Source organism: Colobus angolensis, unplaced genomic scaffold, assembly GCF_000951035.1.
Source record: "Colobus angolensis palliatus isolate OR3802 unplaced genomic scaffold, Cang.pa_1.0 Scaffold21, whole genome shotgun sequence".
NCBI lineage: Eukaryota > Metazoa > Chordata > Mammalia > Primates > Cercopithecidae > Colobus > Colobus angolensis.
In genome coordinates, this window is record NW_012115266.1 from 5,570,007 (window position 1) to 5,589,145 (window position 19,139).

A 19,139-nucleotide genomic window follows, 5' to 3' on the forward strand; every position below is an offset into this window, starting at 1 on the left:
GGTCAAGGTGCCTGGAAGTAGCAAGGCAGGCACAGGTGGACCAAAGACGGTCTGAGCATGGCCCCGGGTGGCTCAGGTGACTGGGTGGGCTGACCGGGACCCGGCTGGGCAGCAAATGGCTTCTGCCTGCACCCAGGCCTCTGAGTGCGCTGCACTGCGTTTCCCCGCGAGCCATGCCTGTGGACACCGTGGGCCCCTGGCCTTGCCGCTGCCTCCAGGAGAGTTACTGGACACCCAGATGGTGAGGCTGGGTTGGGAGAGGCTGGGGGTGTTTGTGGCCAGAGTGGGGCTCTGGAGGCCTACTGACGGGTTTGAATCCTGATACTGCCCCCACCTAGCTGAGTGTCATGGGCAATCGGGTTCTTCAAGCCTCAAGTTTTTTTCATCTGTAAAATGGGGCAACGTTTGCCCTACGGGGTTCAGGAAAAAGTGAAGTGAGATGATGCTTTGAGGTGTCCAGCACAACACGGGGCCCACAATAGGGGCTGGAAACAGCAGCCACTGTGGCCTGGCACCTGGGGCAGGAAAGCTGGCCTGGAAAAGGCCCATCCCAGCAAGGAGGCCCCAGAACTTTCCTCCTTCCCCCGACCTGGGAGGACCCTGGGGGGTCATCACTGGAGTCAGTGAGGGGCAGCCATTCAGTTTTTCCTTTATTCAATCCCTTGCACCAATGCCCCACTGGCCCAGCGCTGTGTGGGAGCTGGGACATGGGGTCATGGGACCGCGCCAACCCTCTGGGAACTCCTAGGCTGGCAGGGTGGGAGAAGGCAGGCTTGTGGCTGTAACTGTGGGTAGAAGTTTCACGGGCATCTCAGGCTGGCCCTGGAGCCCTGGAAGGGGGTCTGGGTTTGGGGGTTAAGTGGAGTCTGTCAGGGATAAGGGTGGGAAGGGGACAGCAGGCAGAGGATGTGGCGGGCAGGTGGCTGAGGTCTGGAGGGACATGGAGAGGGGCCAGGGGTAAGGCTAACAAGGGCTTCTGGGTAAAGCTGTGGAGCTGAGACTCTACTGCTTGTGCGGAGCCAGGAGACGTCTTGAGCTTGGATGGTGGTTAGCTCTGAGCTCTGGGCAGGTGGACGGGTGTGGGCGAACAAGTGGCAGTGAGGAGGCAAGCAGAGGGTTGGCAAGGCCAGCTCGTTCCCCTGGGCCTGACCCCTCTGCTCTCTGAAGCCATGAGGGCAGGGCGGGGTGATGGTGCACTGGGCCGCCTTCTGCAAATCAAACTGTTCTTTGCCCCTTCAGTATTGAAGGGGGCCCTTTGGACTGTGAGAGGGGCAGGGCTCAGCTGGAGGGGCAGCCCTGGGGGAGAGTGGGGACCTCAGAAGACAGCCTCTGGGCCTCTGGAAATGGAGGGCTTTGCTTTCCTCCTGCCTTCTCCAGAGGGCAGAAGAAGCCTCTTCCTCCAACTGTCCCATTGCAGGCTCCCCAGGAGGCTAAAATTGTGTGGATTTCAGGACAGAGTTCCCCAGTGTGCCATGTGTCGCCTTCTTTACTGCCCTGTTCAGGAGACACACGGGGGTGTGTCTTGGGGGTGCAGAGTAGTCCCTGACCTTTGACCTGTATCCATCCCAAGGACTCCAGGGAATGCCACCACCCTGCTCTCGGGGGCCCAGAACTGAGCTCCCAAGCATGTGATGGGTGGGGAGTATGTGTGCAGTGACTGCCCTGTCAGTCATCAGGGCTTTAGAGGTAGAATCTGGGGCCTGTGAGGTCCCCCAATAAGAGCTGGATCTCCCTCTCACAAAGGACTATCCACTCTTCTCCCTTTGGCCTCTCTCGGGGTGGACCTGGGGGAGCTTGGCCATTTGTGCCTCGAATGGTGGAGTGAAGGGCAGGGGACAAAGCCATGGGTCAAAGCACAGCCAGCTGGAGACCGAGCCCTGGGTTGCCACTCTCCCAGAGATGTACTGTGTGACCCTGGGCCTATCCTATCTGTCTGGGCCTCTGCTTCCCCCTCCGTCCAGTGATGGGAATGGGTGAGCAGGCTGCCCTGTGCTGGGGTTCTCTGGTGGGAGGGAGGGCTGGTCCCAAGGCTGGGTCCACTCACTGGTTCTGCACATCTTGGATGGTATCAGGCAGCGGCAGGCTCTGGGTCTCGGGCAGAAGCAGTGCGGCCAGGCCACTCAGCACCGGCACTGTCCCGTATACCAGCAAGGGCAGCCAGGGGCCATGGACACCCAGCAGCCGGACCAGAGGCCCCAGGATGGCTCCTCCACGGGCCGCCATCTGGCCCAAGCCCACTGCGGTCATCCTGCCAATGCAGATGCGCCTGTCAGCGCCTGGTCTGCCTGCCCACATCCTTGATCCCGTACCCGGGCCAGGCCCACTTGGCCCAGGGAGGCCCAGGGGGTCAGGCTGGGCTTGGGACGCACCTGAGCAGCCCCAGGACCATGCAAAAGGGAGATGCATGACATGAACATCTAGGTCTGGGAGAAGCCACTCCTGCCTGGGGTTGCTCCGCAGCTCAGCCCAGGGCTCCCCTCTCCTGGAGCCCAGGCCCAGTCTCACCTGAGCATGGTGGGGAAGAGCTCGCTGCTGTAGATGGTGATGCAGGTGAAGGCGGCCCCCACCCCGCCCAGCCCCAGCACGGCCAGGGCTGAGCGCAGAGCCCCCATTTCTGTGGGTAGAGATGGGATTAGTGAGCTTGGTGGGGGGCCCAAGATCAGATGGGGGCTCCCTTCAGCCCAGGGGGCTTGTCCTTGAGCTGCAGGCCTCTTTGCAAATGCTTGGGAGTCATCTCCATCTGGGGGTCCTGTCCTGCGTGGCCTCATGGCCACACCCGCAATCTGCTTCCCACTCAGACATCTGGAGCCAGCCCTGGAGTCCTCTTGACCCCCGTTTCCCTCCCCCTGCAACCCATCGCTCAGTTCTCATTTTAACTCCACACTTTTCCCTGGTGCCACCCCTGCCACTCCTTCACCGTTCTCGCTGGCTCAGAGCAGACACTGCCGTCTGTCCCTAGACGGCTCCAGCAGCCTCCTTCCTAACAGGGTACCTGCTCTAGTCCAGCACCTCCAAGGAGGGGCCGAGGTCTCTGTTCCCAACCCGACCCCCCCGAGGTAGGGAAGCCTCTGGTGTACAGCTTTGTCCCCTCACCATGGGGCACCAGCGTGTTGGCCAGAATGCAGAGCCCTGCCAGCAACAGGGATGCGGCCTGCGTGGGGCGGCGGCCCAGGCGGCTCAGCAGCAGCAGGGCGCCCATCTTGGCCGGGATGTCCACGACACCAATGAACATCTGGAGCAGGAAGATGTTGCTGCCCAGGGCCTGCAGGTCCAGGGCCAGGCCGAAGAAGGTGAAGCCAAAGGCGAACCTGGGGCGGGGGTCAGGGGAGTCAGGGTGGGGGTGGGGGTAGGGGGACAGTGGGCAGGATGGGAACAATGGGCGGGGGGCGGTCAGGGTGGGGGCGCGCTGCTCTTAGGTCAGTGTTCTGGCCCTTCGGCTGCAGCTCTGTGGGGTGGGGCCAGTCTCTAGAGCGTTTCCCAGGTCGCTTTGCCAACATGGCTTTCCTTTGGGTTTGGCTGATGGGAGGTGCTGGTGAGAGGCTGGAGGAGGGGAGAAGCGGGGGATTTCTGCCTCCCTCTCTGTGTGGGGGCTTTGTTCCTTCCGTGGCTCCAGCTGCCGCTAAACAGCCTTCCCTCCTTGGCCTTGGCGGTTTTGATCTTTGTTGAATGGCTGTGGGTCCCGGGCTCTGATGAGCCGGCTCCGCCCTCTCCAGCCCCTCCACACCAGACAGGGCGCTTGCTGCCCATGCTGTTGCCTGGATCACCCCATCGTCCTGCCTGGCTCCCAGCCCTCCCAGGAGCTTTGGTAGGGATCCTGCCTACCACATCTCTTCTATCTGCCTTGCCCCTTACTAAAGCCCTTCAGTGAGCCCACCCGGCCTGGGTTGTCTCCTGTCGGGAGTGACTGACAGAGGGGAAGGTGTCTGTGCTGCAGGCCAGCGGGACCAAGCAGAGCCAGCAGAGGTTCCAGGTTCCCCTGTGGAGGTGGGGTTGGGGGAAGGGCGTCTACCAGCACAACATGGAGATATAGGTCCGGAAGCGCAGTCCGGGCGTGCGGAGCAGTGTGCCCAGGCTGGCGGGAGCCTGGTCCATGCTCAGTTCCTCCCTCATGGCTGAAAGCAAGACCTGTGGAGACGGGGTGGGTGCTGTTGGCACTGGGGGCTCCAGGTGCCTCCTCCTCTCTGAGACCTTCTTCTCAGGGAGCTGAGGTCCTTGGTGGGTCTCCCAGGGTGCAGGGCCAGGGAGAGGGTCTGAGGGTCCAGGTTCGAGGAGGATCCAGCCTTACCTCAGGGGTCAGGGTGTCCCGCACAGCCCCCTTTCCGTTGATGGCAGCCACCCTCCACAGCTCGTGCAGGCCCCGGTCCAGCCTGCCCGTGGTGAGGAGCCATCGTGCCGACTCTGCCAGCCACCTTAAGTGGAGGGGGCATGGGAGGGGTCATTGCCTGTGGCCCCCAGGGCCTGGCCTGCGCCAGCCTCAGACTGCTCCCCTGTACCCACTGCTCCAGGCCCAAGGCTCAGGGTGGCTGAGGACCCTGAAGGGCAGCCATTGGGCACCCTCCTTCCCCAGCAGGAGACCCCTTCTGCTTCCTTTCTCCCTCCTAGGGGTTGCGGTTGGGGGTATGCAGTTCTCATCCTGGGGCTGGCTGCTGGGATGGAGGGAGGGACGACTCCGTTGAACCCTTCCTGCCTCCCTCTGGACCCCACAGCCTTTCCCCTACCTCACTAGGAACCTGGCCTGGTTGCAGTCAGGGCCCCTAGGGCTACAGGACCACTGGGTCCTGGCCGCTGCCAGGACCTTGGCTATCTCCAAGGCCGCTGGGGTCCACCCCTGTCCTGGCACCTCCCATACCACACAGCCTTCCTGTCCAGCCCATGGCTGCATCTTCCTCCTGCAAACATCTTAACAGCCACCCCGGGACTCAGGCTGGGAGCAGGGTCCCCAGCAGCACCAGTGCCCTCTGGCCGCACCCAGTCAGCCGATTCCCACACCTTCAGCACCCCTTGCACCTGAGTCTCTGCTACCTCAGCCTCATGAGCCCTGCCCCTCCACTTCCTGTGGCAGGACTCAGCCCCTCACACTGACCTGGCTCCCACTACCCTCAGTGTCAAACTGAGCTTACGCCACATCATCCTGCCCCACCTGCCGAGCGCCTGCCATGCCCACCACTCTACACAAGGCCTGCCTCTAGGCCTTGGCTCCTGCAGGTCCTTCAGCCAGACGTGTTGTCCCCTATGAGCAGCTGGGGGTGGGGGGGCCACCTGCCCTACACCCACTGGGGCCCTGAGCTCCTTAGGTATTTGCAGAACAGAGGGGAGAAGTGGAGATTGCAGGTGCATCTTAGAGGTAGAAGCCTGATGAAGCCTGGTGACCCCGTGGACTTGGTGGGGGGATGGTGAGGGAGAGAGGGGCATCATGGCCACTGTGACTTGGCATCTGGTGAGTTCAGGGGCTGCTCCCCACTCTGGGGAAGCCTGGGGGAGGAGAGGTCTAAGGAGATGTTTGTGGAGACGAGACACCTACAATGGAACCATCACACAGGCAGTTGGAGGCGCGAAGCTGGAGGTCAGTGGGGGAGGCAGGACCGAGTGGAGATTTGGAGTCTGCAGCATTTGGAGGGAGCTGGGGCTGCAGGCAGGGGTGAGGCTGCCTGAGGGAGAGAGTGCGGACCGTGCCCGCCACACAGCAGGGGCCACAAGTGATGGTGGCCGGATCATTGTGGGTGATCCTGGGAAGGGCAGTTTGGGTGGAGAAGAGGGAGAAAGCTGACTGGAATGTGTTGGAAGTGACTGGGAGGGAGAAAGCGGGGTCCCATTTTCAGATGTCCACACCCCAGCTTGTTCGTCAAGCCTTAGGCGCAGTTTGTGAGGCCATGATGTTTGGGATTCCCTGTGAGTTCCACATGGGCAGAGACCACATGTCTGCTCATAGCTGGTGTCAGCCAGCGCCTGGCATCTGGTAGGTGCTCAGTAGTTATTTGTTGAATGAATGAAGTAATGAATGAATTAATGGGCACTTCTTCAGCCCTGTGGGAGCATGTCTACCAAGGAAAGGGGGGTGCAGCTCTGTGGCCCTGCATCAGCATGAGAACCAGGAGGGGTGCCTTGGAATTTGTATCGCTGACCTTTGCCTTCCACTCTCTACCCTCTTGGTGTTGGGAGTCAAGCTGCCATCCCAGAAGGCTGTCAGACACAGTTGCCTCCTTGTGGAGCCACTGTATGAGATGTAATTGTCTCCTGCTCTGAGGAGTAGCTGCAAATTGTTACTCCACTCCAAACTGTTGGATGGGAGAGATTTGTGGAGTGAGCCTTCTTCCTAGTGTGGGTGTAGGCATCTGCTCACCACTGGGCCCTCTACTGTGCTCCTTTCTGTGGTGGTCCCAATGGCCAAACAACTACTAAATTCAGGGTCCGTGTATGAATGATCCAGGCTCAGCCCTGCCCTCAAATGGCCTCCGTCCATCCATCTATCCATTCGTCCATCCAGTTCATCCAATTCATCCACCTATCCGTCCATTCAACCATCCATCCATCCATTCCATCCATTCATCCATCCATCCATTCAACCATCCATTCAACCATCCATCCATCCACCCATTCCATCCATCCATCCATCCATCCATCCATCCATCCATCTATCCATCCATCCATCCCAACCATCCATCCATCCATCCCAACCATCCATCCATCCTTCTATTCCAACCATCCATCCATCCATCCTTCTATCCATTCATTCAACCATCGATTCAATTCATCTATACAATCCAATCCATCTATACACCAACTCATCCATTCACTCATCTAATCCACACATCTGTCATCCCATTTATTGATCTGTCTCTACCTACCTACCTATCTACCTACCTATTTCTACTTACCTAACAATTCATCCATTCAACAAATATTTATTTAGCACCTACTATACGCCAGATGCTTGGCAAGGGCCAAGCCTGATTTGTTTAAGGGCAATGCTGACATTTCCTAACCTCCCACACATGCCGGCTCTCTTTGGGGACTGTGGAGTCCTCTCTGATGAGTGGGTCCTGGTCCCTGTTCTCTAGCAGACAGACACCTGCATTGATTCTGTCAGCCCATGAGGCAGACTGCAGCTGTATGCTGTATGTGCGGGCATGTGTTGTATCTTTCCACACGCTCCCCTAGCCTAGTTCAGTGCTGCCATGCCTGGCACAGAGGAGGGGCTCAGAAGATGGGCCTGGCAGTACAGATGCCAAGGCAGGCAGAGACAGGAGAGGGGAACAGGCCAACAGATGAGGAGAAGGAGGGAGGAAAGGAGAAGAAAGAGTAGGAGAAGGAGCACTTGGGAGGAGCAGGGGAGGCGCCCTGGGGACCCAAGCCCTGGTTGGAGTGGGTGTCTTGGGCTTGTGGGTGGTCCACTCTGCCAGGCTCCTGGCTTTCCTCCAGCCCATGCACCCCTGGCCTCTAGCACTCCCCAGCCCCCAGGGAAAGGAGAGTCTCCCATTCCCCTGGGTGGAGAGTGGGCAGCTTCTCCTCTGAGGGGGGAATTGGAGCACAGCACCCACCATGAGTACAGAAAGCAGAGGAAGAAGGGGACCGAGACCACCAGCTGCAGCAGTGTCCAGTCCCGCACACCGTAGGCCACTGCGGCCACCAGACCATGGCCGAAGCTGAAGCCCAGAGAGTTCAAGGTCATCACCAAGGGTCGGGCCTGCGCCGCCGTCCACTCCATCACTGCAAGGAGACCCAGTGGTTCAGCCCTGGAGCCTGCATGGAGCCCCCCGCATGGCGCCAGGTCAGAGACCTACAGAGAGTGCCCGTGTTCATCATGACGCCTGCCACGGCAAAGGCCAACAGGAAGCGGAACAGGCAGTACACGGGGAAGGTGGGGGCGAAGGCAGCTGCCGTGCCCATCACAGCCATCTGAAGGTAGCTCCAGGTTAGCACCAGCCTGCGCCCGAACCTGCGGCACAAACCAGGAAGAGGCAGGGTCTGTGACTGGCCATGGCACTGGCCACGGGGATCTGGACCACGGAGAGCCCATCCTCTGCTTGCCCGCTGAGCTGAGGCGGACACTGTAGCGGCACCTGAGTAAAACCTGCATTCTCCACCCATGGAAGACTCTGGAGCAAGACTCTGGAGCACAAGGAGAGTCCCGAGGCTGGAGCCAAAGGGAATGGGCTCTGGTCACCGGGAGCACTCAGGTCGCAGCTGAAGGCAGGCGTGTGGCCAAGCCAGTTTTAGCAGTGAATGTTTGCTGGGAAGTAGCAATCCTCTACAACCCCCAGAGTAAAGTCGGTGAACTTGAGGCTCAGAGAAGGTTCCAGACCTCCCTACATGGCACAGCTGCAGGGTGGCTGGTCCGAGATCCACCTCCAACAAGGAGGGCGTCTAGACTTGGTTTTTTGAAGCTGGTTTGGGGCCAGTAGGCCAGGGGCCTAGGAGAGCAAGGGTCGTGAGGGGAACTGGGACCTTCCTGGACTGGGGGTACTCACCTGTCTGAGGCAGGGCCACATGCAGCAGCTCCCACCAGAATCCCAGCCAGGTAGATGGATTGGGCCATGGGCTTCAGGGCATGAGAGTCACACACCAGGTTCCACTGAGGGGAGAGGAGGAGAATGAGCTCAGGAGGCTGGGAGAGCCCGTGCAGAGAGGCAGAGGAACTGTATGGGAGGGTCCCCAGGGAGCTGGGAGGGGTGGGTGGCCTGGTGACCTCTAGGGCTTTAGAGCAAGACCCTGTGGAACAGTGAGAGCACCCACAGACGGTTTGGTCTTCCGAGGAGTATATCCTGCCACCCTTTGCCTAAACTCCTCCATGGCTCCCTATTGCCCAGTGGGTTTCTAGCCACATCTGCCCCCTCTCCTGTCTCTCCACTTGGAAGCAGCCACCCAAGCTGACACCCTGGCCTCTCTCCCAGAGGCTGCTTCCCTCCTGTTCTTTATAAAGAGGTTCTTCCCGCTTGTTGGGACGAGCCACCCCTCTCTGCTTGCCTGGCTTTGCCTGGCACCCCATCTGGGAGGCAGCCTGGGGTGGTCCCTTACCCTGTGTGCTTTGGTCTTGGGGAATCCAGTGAATGGTCACTGAGTCCCCCTGTGGCTGCGCTGCCTGGAGTCACAGCTGATGGGTCAGCAGGGCTGGGACTGGGTGAGGCCAGTGAGTGTCCAGGTGCCAGCATTTAGAGGTGCCCACCCAGGTGCCCCCCACACCTCCAAGAGCCTGGGCTGGCTCCATCTGTAGACTGATACCTGCCGCCCACGCCCCTGTGTGTGGCTGACAAGGGGCTAAGCGGCTCAAGAGTGAGCAGGGCCTGAGGAGGTGGGTCCCTCCCAGGACTGGACCTTTGAGTCTGAGCCACCGTGATCCATGACTCTGACCTCCAAGGTGGCAGGACTCGAGTGGCTCTGGGGGAGGCCCTACCTTGGCCACGATGGTGGAGGTGAAGATGCTGCGGTCGTAGACCCAGCCGTCCACACACGGCTCTGTGTCGGCCTCGCTCCAGTTGGTGGCCGTGGCATTGGGGTCCAAGATCTGCCACTGTGGCTGGCGGAAGCGGCGGCATTGGTGGGGCCCCTGGTTGGGGCCCGGTGGGATGGAGACAGCCAGGAGGGCCTCAGGAGTCAGTCCCCCTGGGACGCCGGCCTGGGCTGTGCTGTTGTCCAGGAGGGGTGCCCAGCAGCGGTGGCTGGGCACAGCGGCCGAGAAGTTCTCCAGCATGCTCTGGGTACTCAGCCACATGATGGAGACCATCAGAGCCACTGTCTGGAGAACCTGGAACCTGCCCAGGCCACCCACGAGGTCCAGGAGTTCAGAAAATGCCATGGAACCTACTCAAGGGGCCCAGAAGAGGGCCCACTTCACAAGGGCTGGCCCAAGGCAAAGGGACCAGGGCAACGGGCCTGTTTCCTCCACGGTGGTGCCCACAGTGGCTTCTCCAGCCTGGCGGCTGGGAGCATGTCAGTGGCTGCTGGCTTCACAGAGTCGGGGCTGGGGGCTCAGGCTCTCTGGTCATCTGCCTGCTGGTGTCACTTGGAGTGGCTCCAACTGGGCCCTGAGGCTGCGTGAGGTGATTCAGAGACCTCCAGCATCTCCCCAGAGAGGCAGCTGCTCCAGACCTCCCGGAAAAGCTGAATTTGGAAAGTAGGAAATGTGGAGACTGAAGACTTTAATTCTAGACTGAAATTAAAGTGTGACTGGTGACACTTACGGAATCGAGTTTAGCAATCATTTCCTTGGTCAAAGTTTAACCCACGTTGAGGGAGGCGCAGATGTGAGAGAGCTGCAGCCTCCTCCGCTCGGGGGCCGGGGCCAGCCTGCTCTTTGCCAGGTCTTGGGGAGGCCTAAGTTCTCCTCCTGGCGGCTGTGGGATGCCAGGACTGCCTGCCCCCTTCGGTGCCCCTGCATGCCCACCTCCCAGGGTGGCTGAGCCAAGAGAAGGCGGGCCCATGGATCCCCCTAACTTGGGGCTGGGGCGGCTGTGCAGGTCTCTGTGTGGGCTTGGGTCACTGGCAGCTGCCCAGCCCCTGAGCCTCCCAGGCTTGCCCGTGGCCCCACCCGTGGCTCCTGCCTCCACTCACCTGCTGTGGTTGGTGTCTTGTTACCCCCTTGCTGTTACCCTGTCCTGAGCCCTCGGTGGAGCTTCCCAGCATCAACAGACACCCCACAAACTCCCCAAGTTCGGTGTGCCCAATGCCACCCTGAGATCTCTGTCGCCTCCCCAAATCTACGCCTCCTGCAGAGCCCCACCTCAGCTATGGCCTCCCATGTCACGGTCCCTGGCCTGGAACCCAGAGTCTTGGTTCACGCGTCCTGCTCTCTGCCTCCCAAACCCATAACAGGCCAAGCCTGGCTAGTTTTGCCTCTTAAGGATGTCTCTCTCCCACCTCCCCAACTCCACAGCTGTCCTTGCCCTTGTCTTTCTGCCTCAACTCCTGTCCCTGGACCCACCCCTCACTGCAAACCCTTGGGTCAAATCCTGCTTAAAAGTCAAGGGGCTCCCAGTCAACAATAGCTAGTGGTGCCTTACCAGGGCAGGGGGGCAGGCAGCAGTGTGTGCTGGTGCAGGGTGTGGGGTTCAGGAAAGTCTGGACCGAAGCCAAGAGAACCCCCTTGGTCTCGATAGCTAATTCTCTAGGCGAAAGGGCCAGAGAACACAAAGCTGTTAAAAAGTGTGTGTGTGTGGCCGGGTGTGGTAGCTCATGCCTATAATCCCAGCACTTTGGGAGGCCTAGGTGAGCAGATCACTTGAGGTCAGGAGTTCAAGACCAGCTTAGCCAACATGGCAAAAACCCATGTCTACTAAAAATACAAAAGTTAGCTGAGCATGGTGGTGGTGTACAGCTATAATTCCAGCTACTTGGAAGGCTGAGGCAGGAGGATCTCTTGAACCCGGGAGGTGGAGTTTGCAGCAAGCTGAGATTGCACCATTGCACTCCAGCCTGGGCAACAAAGCAAGACTCTATCTCAAAAAAAAAAAAAAAAAAAAAAAAAAGAAGTGTATATGTGTGTGGCTGTGTGCACATGCCTGTGTATGTGTGCACATGTGTTTGCATAAGTGCATGTGTGTATGTGTGTGCATGAGTATATGTGTAGTGCAGCAGTGATGGCAACCCAGGTGTTTGCTGTTATGTGCTTTGGGCACAAAACTCTCCATTTGAGGCATAAATGCCCCTCTCATCTGCTTCTTTTTGCTTCACCCACTCTTCCCACTGCCCCACCACGTGGCTTATCAAGCCAATTTCTTTGCCTCCCTGGACTCTGCACCTTGACTCATCCACTGCTTCCACCACACACCCTGTACATGCTTGCTCAGTTCCCACCCTTGCTTATGTTGGACCTCCAGCCTGGAATGCTGTCTCCAGGCTCACCTTTAGCCCACATACTGTGTGGAATGGGCACAGTCCAAATACTGCCTCCCCCAGTGGGCTCTCTTTGCTTATTCCTGCCTACACCCAGGGCTCAGAGTTGTCAGTGGCATCCCATCTTTACATTGTCCTGCATTCTTCTCAAACTCCTGACCTCAGGTGATCTGCCCACTTCGGCCTCCCAAAGTGGCATGAGCCATGGCACCCAGCCATGTCCTGCATTCTTCTATTATGGTCCGGTTGGTCTTATTTCCAGTGAGCTCCTGGTAGTCTGGGATCCTTCTTTAGAGCCTCTTTGGAACTGATTTGGACAACAAATAAAGGCTCCATGAAGACTTGCTGAAGTGCATGGATGATTTTTTTAAAAACTTCCTTTTTTTCCTAATTATGAAATAATTTACACACTTCCTTAAAAATTCAGCACATATTGAAAAGTGTAATGAAAATAAAGATCACTCATATACTCGTCAACCAGTGAGTTACACTATTGTTTACAGTTTGGTGTAAATATGTCCAGACTTTGTTTTCATAACTGATATGTTTAGCTTCATCAGCCTGAGCTGCCAAATAAGCTTTACATTTCCTTTTGTAAAATCCAAAAGAAAAACCTTTGCCTTTTAATTAGCAATTTTAACCTGTTTATATTTATTGTAATTATTGACATGTTTGGACTTACTATACGTTTTCTCATTTACCACATTTTCCCTTTAAATCTTGGTTTCCTTGTTCCTAATTTCTACTGAATAAATTAAGTTTTCTTGTTATATGCTTCTGTCTTGGTCTGTCAGTTATGTTTTATTTCTGTTATCCTTATATTTGAACACACAAACCAGGGGTTATTTGATACCACTTTCCCTCTTCAAAACTACCACCTTCTCTTCCATCCTCTCTCTCAACAGATGACCTTTCTTCTTATTTCACTAAAACAATAGAAGCCATCAGAAGCCAACAATCTAATTCTCTCTCACCAGCTCACCTGCCTTGGTGCCCCCACATTCTGCCTTCCCTCCACCCAGTTTGGTCTCTCTCTCATCCATGCTAACCCCACACTGGGTGCCTAGAGCTCCTTTGCCTGTTCACATCTCTCTTTGGCATTTGTCTCTCCCTCACTACTGGATAATTTCCAGCAATGTACAAATATGCCATTTTCTCTGTAGTCTTCCAAAAAGTCCCCCTCCATTTGAGCACCTCTTTCTTCTTAAGCTACTGCCCCGCCTTTGCTTCTATTTACAACAAAATTCTATGAAAGTATTATTGACACTCATTTCCAGTTTCTCTCTTCCCATTGTTTTGTTTTTTTGGATTCATTCCCATCAAGGCTTTGCCCCTATCACTCTGCTGTCACCAATGACCTCCATGCTGCTAGATGCAATGACATTTTCAGTCCTCATCTTACTCGAGCCATCTGTCTCTGATCTCCACCTGAGGATACTTTCTTCCCTGGGCCTCCAGGACTCACCAGTTCTCAGTCTTCTTGGTTGGATTTTCCTCTTCTCCCCACACTGTTAACACTGGAGGCCACTGAGCTCACTCCTTGGTCTTCTCTATCTTCTCTATCATCTGGTCCATTCACATCTTTAGCCTGTACCTCTTCTTGGAATGCTAGATTTTGATCCAACTGCCTAATCTTAGGTGCTTAATAAATATCTCACACTTAGTGTGGCCAAAGCTGAGCTCTCCCAAAAAAGTGCTTCTCATTCAGCTTTCTCCACTTTTTTTTTTTTTTAATTGAGTCAGAGTCTTGCTCTGTTCCCCAGGCTGGAGTGCAGTGGTGCCATCTTGGCCCACTGCAATCTCCACCTCCCAGGCTCAAGCAATTCTTATGCCTCAGCCTCCTGGGTAGCTGGGTCTACAGGCATGCGCCACCATGCCCGACTAATTTTTGTATTTTTAATAGAGATAGGGTTTCACCATGTTGGCCAAGCTGGTCTCGAACTCCTGGCCTCAAGTGATCCACCCGCCTCGGCCTCCCAAAGTACTGGGATTATAGACATGAGCCACCACACCCAGCCCCAAATCACCAGCATTTTAATTTAAGAATGTGTAATTTCCATTTCGGAATCCCTGTTTGGTTCTTCCTATAACTTCTTGTTTCCTAGTTTCCACTTCTTGTTTCATGGGTGGAATAATTTCCTTGATCTCTTAGTGGATATTAAGAGTGTTTCTCTTGGGCCAGGTATGGTGGCTCATGCCTGTAATCTCAGCACTTTGGGAGGCCGAGGTGGGTGGATCACTTGAGGTCAGGAGTTTGAGACCAGCCTGGCCAGCATGGGGAAACCCTGCCTCTAGTAAAAATACAAAAATTAGCCAGGCGTGGTGGCACACATCTGTAATCCCAGCTACCAGGGTTGCTGAGGCAGGAGAATTGCTCGTATCCATGAGGTGGAGGTTGCAGTGGAGCCAAGATCACACCACTGCACTCCAGCCTGGGCGACAGAGCGAGACTGTGTCTGACAAAAAAAAAAAAAAAAGGAGTGTCTTTCTTATTAATATCAATATTCATTTGTTGAGCTGAGTGTTGGTAATGCACCAGCTACTGTTCTAGGCATAGGGATGCAGCGGTGAACAAACAAGATAATTCCCTGTTCTCACTGATATGTAGAAAGACATGCCAGTAAGAGAGGGGAAACACATCAAGAAATAAATGAATATAATGTAGTGACAAGTAGTGATCATGCCATGGAGAGAGCAAGACAGCATAAGGGGCAGAGAGTAAGGATCATGTTGCCACTTTGGGTGGGGCAGTCGGGGAAGACTTCTCTGTGGAGGCGGCATTGAAAGAGACCCAAGTAGATGAGGGACAAGACACACAGTTGACTGGGGAAAGAATATTGCAGGCAGAGGGAAGAGTATATGCAAATACCCTGGGGTGGGCATGTGATTTTATGCTCAAGAAGTAGGAAGGAGGCCAGTATGGTTGGGGATAAGTGAGTGGGAAAAGTAGAGTAGTTATGGGGCCAAAACATACAGATCCTTATAGGGTTTTGAGGGGAGGAGTGGCATGATCTGACCAATGTTTTCACAAATTCCCCTGGAGAACAGACTGAAAATGGGACAAATATAGAAGGAAGGGTTCCCCCAGGAGGCTGTTGGGGTGGATCATGTGAGCAATGAGGGTCAGGGCTAGGGGATTAGGGCAGGTGGAGGGAAATGCTTGGATTTGGGGCATATTGCTTTGCTTTGATTAACTATAGGGCCGAGGGTGAAGGAAAAGGATAAACTGATAATCAGGTGGGTGGTGGGTGGATGGTGGGCCATTTATGGAGAAGCAGAACACTCGGGGAGAAGCAAGTGTGAAGGAAAAATGAATCTTTTTTTGTGATGAGATCTATTAGCCATCCAGGTGGTGGCATCAGGGAGTGACTTGGGAATAATTAGGGGATAAAAGGCATTTTAAGTCACAAGACTGGATAAGCTCACGTAGGGTGCAACTTTTCATAGCAAAGAGATGACATTTGTGATGGAGCCTTTGGTCTCTGATTTTGAGAGGTCAGGAAGAGGATGACTCAGCAAAAGAGCTGTGAAGGCAAAACCAGTGAGTCCTGGAAACCAGGACAGCAGGATGTCCCGGAAGCCAGAGTAAAAAGTATCTGACAGAGTCAATTGGCAATGTCATATCCTTGGCTGGGTGCAGTGGCTCAGGCCTGTAATCCCAGCACTTTGGGAGGCCGAGGCAGGTGAATCGTCTGAGGTCAGAAGTTCGAGACCTGCCTGGCCAACATAGTGAAACCTCTACTAAAAATACAAAAAATTAGTCAGGCATGGTGGCACATACCTGTAATCCCAGCTACTTGGGAGGCTGAGGCAGGAGAATTGCTTGGGTCTAGGAGGCAGAGGTTTCAGTGAGCCAAGGTCAAACCGTTGCACTCCAGCCTGGGCAACAAGAGTGAAACTCCATCTCAAAAACAAACAAACAAAAAAGTCACATCCTGCTGAGACGTGGAGTGGGATAAGGTCTAGAATTAGCCCCCGGATTTGGCAGCATGGACTTCTCTGAGGGCCCTGGCTGGAGGGTTTACTGTTGAGGGGTGAGGTGAAGTGCAGAGAGGCACGGGACTGTGAGAGTGCTGGAGGCAGGGAAGTGAAGTCGGTGAACACAGGCAGCTCATCTATGGAGTTTCACTCTAAGGAGAAGCAGGAAAATGGGGATGTGGTTTGCATTAATTAGAGTAACGCTGGCTGCTGTAGCAAGCCAATCTTGAAATGTATAACGGCTCAAACACAATAGAAGTTTATTTATTGATAGTTTAAAGTCCCAAATGGCTGTTGCTGACTGTGGGCAGCTCTCCTCCAAGAGGTGTCTGGGAATGCAGGCTCTCCCTATCTCGCAGCTCTGTGCTTGGTGTCCATGCTGGCTGTGCTCATGTGCATCCAGCCACAGAGGGGAAGAGAAGATGAAGCATCCACTTGCATTAAAAAATTTTTTTTATTTGTATTTTTTTGAGATGGAGTCACGCTCTGTCACCAGTGAGCAATCTTGGCTCACTGCAACCTCTGCCTCCCAGGTTCAAGCGATTTTCCTGCCTCAGCCTCTGGAATAGCTGAGATTACAGGTGTGCACCACCATGCCTGGCTAATTTTTGTATTTTTAGTAGAGACGAGGTTGGCCAGGCTGGTCTCAAACTCCTGACCTCAAGTGATCTGCCCCCCTCAACCTCCCAATGTGCTGGGATTACAGGCGTGAGCCACTGCGCCTGGCCCACATTCACCTGCATTTTAACCATCTTAGCCCAGAAGTGACCCATATTTATTCCGTTCACACCCCACTGCTGAGAACTGGTGACAAGGCAGAAGGTGGGGAGGGACACAGTTCCTGGCTAGACTGCTGCTTCCAGGCCACATCTCAACACTGGATGGGGAAGCGTGGGTGCTGTGGGCAGTTGGCCATCTCTGCTTTGGGAGCTCACCCAATTATGTTATTGAAGTTTTGTTTTCAAGCAGGGGGTCATTACAACTCGCTTGTGTGCTGATGGATCACATGTTAGAAAGGGAAGCCTCAATGTTGTTGGCAGGAGGGATATCTGAGCAGAGTCCTTGAGATTGTGAGAGGGGATGGAACCCAGAGCATAGTGGCCCCAGGAGTTCATTGCCAGCTGCAGGAGGTGAGGGTGATCGTGTGGACACAAACAAAGCTCTGCGTTGGGAGGACAACAGGGGCCGGTGAAATAAGAAGCAAGGTAGGCAGTTGAGCTTTGGGAGGTATTGCAAATTTGAAGAGAGAGAGGCAGGAGAGCCGACAGACCAGGGAAGGATGGTTGCTGCTGGTACCCCTGGGGGGTCTGTGATGAGACTTTGCCTTCTCTGCGGGGTGCAGGAGTGGTGTGGACAGAGTTAGGTTTGGGCATGGAGGAACCTGGCCAGGCAGCAAAAAAGGAGAGAGATGGGGCCGCTGCACGGTGCGCATGTGCAAGGGAGTGGCTATAAGATGTTCCCCGGAGGAGTCCTGAGCTAGAGGCTAAAGGGACTCAAGGCCACCGGGACAGTGCAAGAGGAGGGGCGCCAAGTCTTAGAGCACACAGTGTGGAAGGACTGTTACAGTCCAGGTCTGGAGGGGAGCCCAGGTGGAGAGCTGGGACGCGGACAGCTACTGGTCTAGTGATGAGCCCTAGACCACAGGGGTGAGTGGCGGGTGGAGGATAAGCTTTTTGCGGGGGGGAAGGGTCAAGGAACAGAGAGTGGAGGCAATGGGAGCAAAATCAATGAAGGGAGATCCCGTGGCCGTGAGGCTTCAACCCTGTCCCGGGCCCGCCTTGTTACTGGCGAGATGGCAGATTTTCTCAAAATGGGCACAGGCAAGTGGTTTGTCAGTGCACTCTTTTTTTTGGACCTGGGGTTGCACGGTGGGCATCTTTCTGGCTGGTTCGTGCAGCAGGTTTTTTGTGATTCCTCCCAGCCCCCAATGTCCTGTGGTGACAGCAGCTGCCTCTGGTCCCAGGCCAGGCAGGAGAAAGGGCAGGCAGGAGAGCTTACTGTCTGTGACTCAGCAGGGCTGGCCGAATCCAGGCGGGCGGCTGAAGGAGGCAGCAGCCAAAGCCAGCTGGGCTTGCTCAGGGCTTAACAGGGCTCTGTGCCCCTCGAGGTTGCCTGGGGCTTGGAAACTATTACTGCAGAATCAGAGCCTCTGCTCTTCTCTCAGCCCTTGTTTCTGTGGGCTGGGTTCTTGGAGGTAGAAGGGCGCTCCTGGGAGAAGCTCTGTGTGGACCCCTTGGAGGATCTGCGAGCCTTCAGCTTGTCCCCCCTTGCTCAGAGTCTGAGATAACTCCCTAGTGCTTTGGAGAGGAGGCCGAGGCCATGGGAACCCTCTTTTCTCCCTTTGGCTGCTTCCATCACGTGGCCCCAGCCCTGCCCACACAGGCACCAACTCTCTTCTGAAGAGGCCCTGCACTCCTGTCTTTGCTCCATTGCTGCTTCTTCCACCTGAATGCTGTGGCCACCGTCTCCGCCTGTTCAGGCCCATTCCTCTCTCCTCGCTTCCCTATCCCTGAGGCCCTCCAGAACAGTGCCCACCACCTGGAGGTGCTTTGAGTGAGGTGATGGGTGGCAGGTTTTCTAAGTGCCAGGTCCAAGTCATCGTGCCTCTAATAGTGCCCAGCACAGGACTGGCACAGGGTAGGGCCCAGTCAGGGCTGCAGAGAGGGGTCACCATCTTCACAGTCTTGGTTTAAATCCAGGTCTTCTGGGCCTTGATTTCCTCATCTGTGGAAAGGGCATTGTACTCTCCACTCTGTGAGGTGGTCTTTAGGGCAAGATATCCTGGTTCTCTGAGGGTCCTTCTCCAGCTTCTGGAGTGTCTACATGAGGATAATGAGGGCCCCCAACCCATGTGAGGCTCGAGAGTGCCAGCTCCTCCAAAGCCTCTGAAGGTCTGCTCTCTTGGGCATTGCTTGCTCCAAACTTCTGTTTGGAACAGCCTGGGCCACTGTCTTTCTGAAAAATGGCAGTGGCTTTGCTCCTTGTCACTATCAAATGTGCCCCAAACGTGGCCACAGGCTCAATTTGAAATTCCCCACAGAACAACTGGGAAATGCCCCAGTGCTTATGACGGTGATGATGATGATGATGATAGGAATGACAATGATGGTGGCGCTGCTGCTGATGGTGGTGGTGGTGACTGAGATGGTGATGATGGTGGTAATTGAGATGGTGGTGGTGGTGGTGATTGAGATGGTGGTGGCGGTGATTGAGATGGTGGTGGTGATGACTGAGATGGTGGTGGTGTTGATGATTGAGATAGTGGTGGTGGTGGTGATTGAGATGGTGGTGGTGGTGATTGAGATGGTGGTGGTGGTGGTGATTGAGATGAT

General features: G+C 55.5%; 1 protein-coding gene across 5 annotated transcripts; it reads right to left on the reverse strand.

The window, feature by feature from the left end:
- Positions 1-628: 628 nt before the first annotated feature.
- Positions 629-10,726, reverse strand: SLC22A12 (solute carrier family 22 (organic anion/urate transporter), member 12). Of its 5 annotated transcripts, XM_011942573.1 has the most exons (11): positions 10,549-10,726; positions 9,392-10,098; positions 8,469-8,572; positions 7,782-7,936; positions 7,539-7,707; positions 4,286-4,409; positions 4,010-4,125; positions 3,094-3,308; positions 2,506-2,614; positions 2,045-2,248; positions 629-1,494 (listed from the first exon to the last, which is right to left on the reverse strand). In XM_011942573.1, the coding sequence occupies exons 2-11, from the start codon at positions 9,791-9,793 to the stop codon at positions 1,431-1,433; spliced, it is 1,662 nt and encodes a 553-aa protein (XP_011797963.1). In that variant the 5' UTR covers positions 9,794-10,098; positions 10,549-10,726; the 3' UTR covers positions 629-1,430. The 5 variants fall into 5 exon arrangements, with proteins under 5 accessions (XP_011797963.1, XP_011797966.1, XP_011797964.1 ...); XM_011942576.1 differs by lacking the exon at positions 7,782-7,936 and having other exon boundaries at positions 9,392-9,691; positions 9,803-10,557; XM_011942574.1 differs by having other exon boundaries at positions 7,884-7,936; positions 9,392-10,557.
- Between the last annotated feature and the right edge of the window lie 8,413 nt (positions 10,727-19,139).

Bases quoted from the DNA above. Each gene is read 5' to 3' on its own strand.
- SLC22A12 (XM_011942573.1), bottom strand. From the start codon at position 9,793: ATGGCATTTTCTGAACTCCTGGACCTCGTGGGTGGCCTGGGCAGGTTC. The intron at 2,615-3,093 runs GTGAGGGGACAA...CTCTACCCACAG, and splicing joins CAACACGCTGGTGCCCCATG to AAATGGGGGCTCTGCGCTCA. The intron at 2,249-2,505 runs GTGAGACTGGGC...CTGCATTGGCAG, and splicing joins CTCTTCCCCACCATGCTCAG to GATGACCGCAGTGGGCTTGG.